Source organism: Acyrthosiphon pisum, chromosome A2 (genome assembly GCF_005508785.2).
Source record: "Acyrthosiphon pisum isolate AL4f chromosome A2, pea_aphid_22Mar2018_4r6ur, whole genome shotgun sequence".
Classification (NCBI taxonomy): Eukaryota; Metazoa; Arthropoda; class Insecta; order Hemiptera; family Aphididae; genus Acyrthosiphon; species Acyrthosiphon pisum.
Window position 1 is genome coordinate 97,197,768 of NC_042495.1, and position 6,541 is coordinate 97,204,308.

The 6,541-nt window shown below is 28.5% G+C and overlaps 1 protein-coding gene across 2 annotated transcripts in view; it reads left to right on the plus strand.

Moving 5' to 3' along the window:
• The first annotated feature begins 3,315 nt into the window (after window positions 1-3,315).
• The window catches only part of LOC100569064 (transcriptional regulator ATRX-like), a 15,501-nt gene continuing 12,275 nt past the window's right edge, over window positions 3,316-6,541 (plus strand). Inside the window, exons 1-4 of one of the 2 annotated variants that reach the window (XM_029489095.1) lie at window positions 3,316-3,605; window positions 4,109-4,218; window positions 4,571-4,720; window positions 5,535-5,711. In XM_029489095.1, coding sequence (XP_029344955.1) covers window positions 3,470-3,605; window positions 4,109-4,218; window positions 4,571-4,720; window positions 5,535-5,711 — 573 coding nt within the window. In that variant the 5' untranslated portion in view covers window positions 3,316-3,469. The remainder of the gene's footprint in view (window positions 3,606-4,108; window positions 4,219-4,570; window positions 4,721-5,534; window positions 5,712-6,541) is intronic. The other variant, XM_029489094.1, reaches the window with a different exon arrangement.

A 6,541-nucleotide genomic window follows, 5' to 3' on the forward strand; every position in this document is an offset into this window, starting at 1 on the left:
ATTAATAAATAATAAAACATTGCGACGACGCGCGACGCTGGCACGGTCGCCCGTCTCCTGCATAGTGCATACTGCTCAGAAATCTTATAGATTTCATCCAATTTTTATAGCTTATTTCATGGAACATTACCCCCCCCCCACCGTGGGAGTACGCCAATGTAAAGGGCGCTAGTGTTGTAATGCCTAGGGGCGGAAAAATGGCAAGTCCGCCCCTGATTATAATAATATAAATATAAATAAAAATAAATATATAAAATGTATCTATAAATATAAAAATGAATGTATGTGTGTGTCCATATTACCATGACAACCATTTATTTATCCTAGTTACAGAAAATTTATTTTTGTTTGATGTAGCACATAGCTTTTGTAACTAGTTTATCACTAGTTAATTTAAAAATTTAATTGCAATTTTCAGCATTAAATATAATTGTTTTACAATGCAATTAAAATATGGATAATGGATACCTATATAAGTGTATAACAATACAATTGTAAACGATTTATAGTGTTAGGTTACAAGTGTACAATAATAATTATACTAATTATAATAATTATACATAATATTTTATTTTTATACAGTAGGTATACACCAATATAATATTATTATAATGAGTTTATCGAATATACCCATCTAATAATGTACCATAGTGGCACAGTTAAGGGGCCTCGCTACCACCATAAATGTTAGCTCAAAAGACCTTAAGTTTTGACAAAATTAAAGTTAGTTGACAATGTCCGATTTTTATTCTGAAAAAAAAATTTGAACTCGACAGAAAATTGTCTATAGATCGTAACTACGGAACACTTTGTTAAAATTAAATCTTATATTATTGTGAACTGCAGTTGACTAAAAATTGCTTAAATATTGCCCCTTAAATAATAGTTGTAGCTAGGCCCCTTAACGAAATTAATGATAATATTATTAATGACCGAAATAAATGTATTAATAGACGCGTGGTATAATCGTTCTTTCGTGATTGCACCAAGTACTAAAGTGTGACAGATGACGGTTTGTAAAATAGGTATTTTCTATATTGGGCATGATCATAGACATAAATTATAAGAGGGAATTTTTAAAATTTAATTTTTATTTGAAAAATCCAAATTATCAAAATTCTCAGGTGGTGCGTTTGCACCACCTGGCCACTCTTCCAGGCGTGCCTGGTTGCCATGGGTTTTAAAGCTATTATTATTATTATTTTAAAGTTTTAAACATATTATTCATATAGAGTTGACATTTTTAATGGGTAACGAAGTGCACGGGATCTGCTAGTATAATAATATATTAATCATATTATTATTAAGTATTTATAGGTAGGTACTATTATATTTTACAAAGACTATGTTAAAATTTAAAAATCATTGTTGGCGTTAGGTCATTGATCTATAATGTGGCAAATATCTGGTATGATTATAATCTGACAGACTTTGAACGCTGCAGAGTTTTCGTTTGTCCACACATGGAAACATAATATAGATAAATATTACTATTTTAAGTTCAAAAATTAGTCTTTAGCTTTATCCTTAATATATATTGTTAAACACTGCTCATATTCGGGAATCGATTGGTAAATGTTACTGACCTGAGGTATAGGTATCATCAATCGCATACAATGACCATACAAGTAATACAATTATATTATGATCTATTTATAGGAAATTAGTATTAGTGGCTAGTGTACTACTCCACTCCGCTCATCTAAACTTTAAATACTTATAAGTTTTAACTCATAAACTATATTTTTGTAAATTTTGATTTTGTAAAAATTTAAAATCTATACAATAAATTGTTTAATAAGTAATGCGTATGAATGAATATAAAATAAGCCGGTGAGAAAAATACAATGAATAATAGTTTCATATTAAAAATTCCTGGACATGGATCAAAACACTTAGAAAAATATTCTGCTTTGGAATATGACATTAAAACTGCATGTAATATGTTATCATTCAAAAAAGTAAAAACTTCAAAAGTGTTAAGGATAAAAATTAAAAACTATTAATAATATAAGCATATTTTTTTAACGACTAAAAGACAATAAAAATTGTTTTCAAAAACATTTGTACTTTTTGAAATAATGAACGTTCAATGATAAAATAATCACCCGGTGTAATAGCTGGAGAATGGAGATATTTGACAATTATTATGGGATACATGCATAATCTGTACCTATTACCTAGGTACCTACGTACTTAGATAGTTGATTGTGATTTAAAAATAAGTGACCATCATATCGTAATACATTACTAATGATAATATATAGTAATAAACTAAAATAGAAATTTAAACATAAATTTATTGTAGTTTAAATAGTTTTTACATTTTTACACACTCAACAATATAATTTATTTGCATGAATACCCAAATATACATGATTATTTTTTTTTTAAAGTTAGACTATCTATAGATTTGACATACATAAGTACATAAAGGATATTGGAAGATAATGTTTTGCAATTAACTATGATGATGCTTCCTTATAACAGAAACTAAATATTTTTAGTCGAATACAACCATATTTAAATTATTTTTTTAAATAATAAAAGGGAACCGCAATTCAAACTATTTTCAGGTAATTCATTTCAGACCTATATGATGAAAATGTCTGCTAGATTTTAGATTATTAATGAATGGTATGATTTTATGTTATTGTACCGTGTAAAATAATGTTTTGGTTCATACCTAGGTACCTATAATGACTAATGATATTGCTTTTGTATATTAAGTGTAATTTATCGATATCAATACTATATTACTATAGTTTTTAGTTATTTTATTAACTATTGTTTAATATTAGGATTTAGGTATGTGCATAGTTGTTGCTGCGGTAGCATCGCTAACCGCGATAAATTCCAACAAGCCAATCAGAAATGATCGGAACTAGCAATTTATGGTGGGGTTTTATTATACGTTCGTGCGGTGTCTTTGTAATACAGCTTATAAGCTTTTTGAGTTTGCCGATTAGTACAATATCTCCAGTCACCACAGAACAATCATAAAACCTTTTTCGTTGCACTTCTTTCGATCACTGACCGACGTACCAAAGCATTCACTGTTTGTTCTTCCGCGGGCCACGAGTTCCAGTACACCATATACAGGATATTTAATATTATTATTATATTGTAATATAGTGTTTTTTTTAAATACGTATAATAGTTGAATGTAAGTATAACATTAAATGGGAATTATTTATTATTTAAGTTCATGGTGAAATTGTTTATTTTGATCAAATAATAATTTGAAGTTGCATCAAATTTTCAAAAGTAATCGAAATTTTTTTTTTACATACAATACGTATAGAGTATAGACTTATAATAAATTAAAACATCAAACATGATAAATGTATTAAATGGCACACTATGCATACGGACATACTATGTCCACTAATTGTCCAGACTATTATTATGTAAGTATATTCTTGATGTAAACAAAATATTTTATTTTGCATTTTAGTTTTTTAAAGTCATGACGGGGATTAAAAAAATAAAAACAGTTTCCAACAACGAAAATTCTGATAAAATTGTGCTGCAAAAAGCAAAAAAATCAAATTCAAAACACAAAGGTCTAATGAATGCATCGAATCGTCTTAATATTATGAAAGGTGAGAAATGTATTACAAATTAATAAACTAAATTAAAAAAAAATTGTAGTTGATGTCTCATCCGAAAGTGATACGTCCGTCTTACAAACATATAAAATATTCCGTTCAGGTTCAGCAGAACCAATTTTGTTTTGTTGGTTGGATAAAAGATAATAGTAGACAATTATCTGTACCTATTTGAACGATTGTTTTTACAATATTTTAATTTTAATCAACATAACTTACATAAGTATATCAAAATATATATTATATTTCTTTCCACGTGTAACTCCCAAACGGCTGCACCGATTTTGATGATTTTTTTTATGTTTGCTTGAGTGGTTCCTTAAATTCACAATGGAACCCGGTAAACCCGACCTGGGGATGAGCTCGAACAAGAATTTTGAGATTTACAATGGACATTTTTGTTTATAAATGGTTGCTATTGCTTAAAGGATAAATAATTAGTAGAAATTAGTATTTATTTATTATTGATTGCCATTTGCCATTGGTTATTTGAGCAGATCAGGTACAAGCAGCATGCATAAAATTGAACGAAGAGGAACAATGTACTGCAGAAATAATTGAAGAAAACTCATCAAATTTACCAGATAAAGATGACAAGGAAACAACAGTAAGTATAAATATTATCCATTAATACTAAAATAATACCCAAAGTTATTACCTAATAAAATATCGATCTGCTATAAGAATCTAAACCTGCAAACTCCTGAATATATAAAGAAATAATATTCTCAATATTTATTTTTATTTTAATATATTTGCTAATTATGTTTTGGAAACAAGAAGCAGTAAAGTATAATATTTCAAGTTTATAGAAATATTTTTTTTTTTTTTACATTCAATTTAATATGTAGTCGAGTAAAATATGATAAATATATTTAATATTATACTAAGTTCAGACTAATTATTAAATAAGCTTATTCTTAACGTATCTAATTCAAATATTTTATATTTCATTTTAGTATTTTAGAGATTCAGGGCGTAGAAAATCCAAAAGGTTAAGCAAACGCAGAAAAATAGAATCAGTTGGGTATGAAGAGGAACTAGGTACTGCAGAAATAATTGAAGAAAGCTCATCAAATTTACCAGATAAAGATGGCAATGAAACAGCAGTATGTATAAATATTATCCATTAATACTAAAATAATACCCATAGATAATATTATCAATTATTACTTATTAATTTCGTTCATATAGTGCCAAAATATTTTGATAATTATTATATAGGTGATTTAATTTTTAAAAATTAATAGCTTATATGGTAAGAGAAATGTATATATGCTTATTGCTTAGACGGTTAGTTATTCGTTATTGAGTTACAATAAAAGAACCCAATCGATTTTGTCAAAGATGAGTGTTAGCAGGGCCGTATTTGGGTAGGAGCAACGGGGTACATGTGCCCCCAGCGGCAAATTTTAGGGGGGCGGCCGGCGGGGCACTCATTGGTGATAATTTTTAGGTACTACGAATTTAACGTTTTTTTTTTTTTGGTAAAATATTAAAATGTGTTCATAAAGGGCTGAAAAAAATTTTGTGCACCTGCGACGGCAAAATTGTAAATACGGCCCTGAGTGTTAGATATAATATATTTCAGTTTTCATAATATTTTTCGTTTTTCCAGATTATTAAGAAACTAATTTTTTGCTTTTAATCCTCCCCCCCCACCAAACACTAACTAGATATAATTAGAAACCATCCTAAAAGTTTAAGATTGTAACATTTTTTACTTATACATAAAAAATGTTGGGTGAAAAATAAAAACAATTATTTAGAAAATAATCCATTAAAAATCTTAAAAACAATTTTAATAGAAATAAAATAAAATTCTCGATATTGAAATACTTTGAAAGTTACAAGCACCCTATTCAACGTTAACATTTAAACAAAATCTATTTATTTAACAAATTTTCCCCTTTTAATTTTTAGAAACTTGAAAAAGTACAGCTGACTATGAAATGTTTGGTACATTTAAAAGATTATTATAAAATGGAAAGTCCAAACATAATTGAAACAATGGAGTCAGAAATGAAACAATGTACTGAAACAACAACTGAATACTCATCTAATTTACCCGATAAAAATGAAGATTGTATTTCACCTGTTGTAAGTACAATAACTATAAAATAATACTTTATACATTAATTCTAAAATAATACGCGCATATAGGATTTTTTCAAGGGGGATATACAATTTTTAATAGACTTTCAGTATACACATTTTATATTTATATTAATATATACATGTTGTATATGTATTGTGTACAAAATTTGGTCTCCACGAGGGGATATGGGGGTCATATCCCTCCGTAGATACGCCACTGATACTATAATATAGGTACATTTTACTTACAATATTATTATCGTGGTGGAGTGGCTGAAATCAATCACGGGACGACGTGATTGACAGTCAGCAATGTCCGCTACAACTAGTTCTCGGATGGGTGACCACCCGGTTTCGTCGTGCGCAAAAACCTTGCCACGTATACACGAATTCGTAACCGATCGTACCAACCATCCAAACCCTACTGTACCAACCCTACAAACCTTACAGACTAATGACCTCAGTCGTAGAAGCCTTAAACCAATGAAAAAAAAAGGTGGGTAAGTGGATTTCGCTCTGCTGTACAGTAGGTTACAAGTGGGTCACTGTATAATGGATGGTATTACATTTGAATTCAATGATATAATATCATTGTATAAGAAAAACGATTCTGAGCGGAGACGGTATGTCAGTCTAGGTATAAGACATAATATTATATTATAGTCTATAGTATTTAAAAAAAATTGACCTATAATAGGTACCTATAATAAATTCCAAATTAATCATATCATAATATCTATTATAGGTACTTATAACGCGTTATACATCAACAACAAACCGTGATACTATCATAGATATATAATAGTATACTTTAGAAGGTTTCAAAGTATACC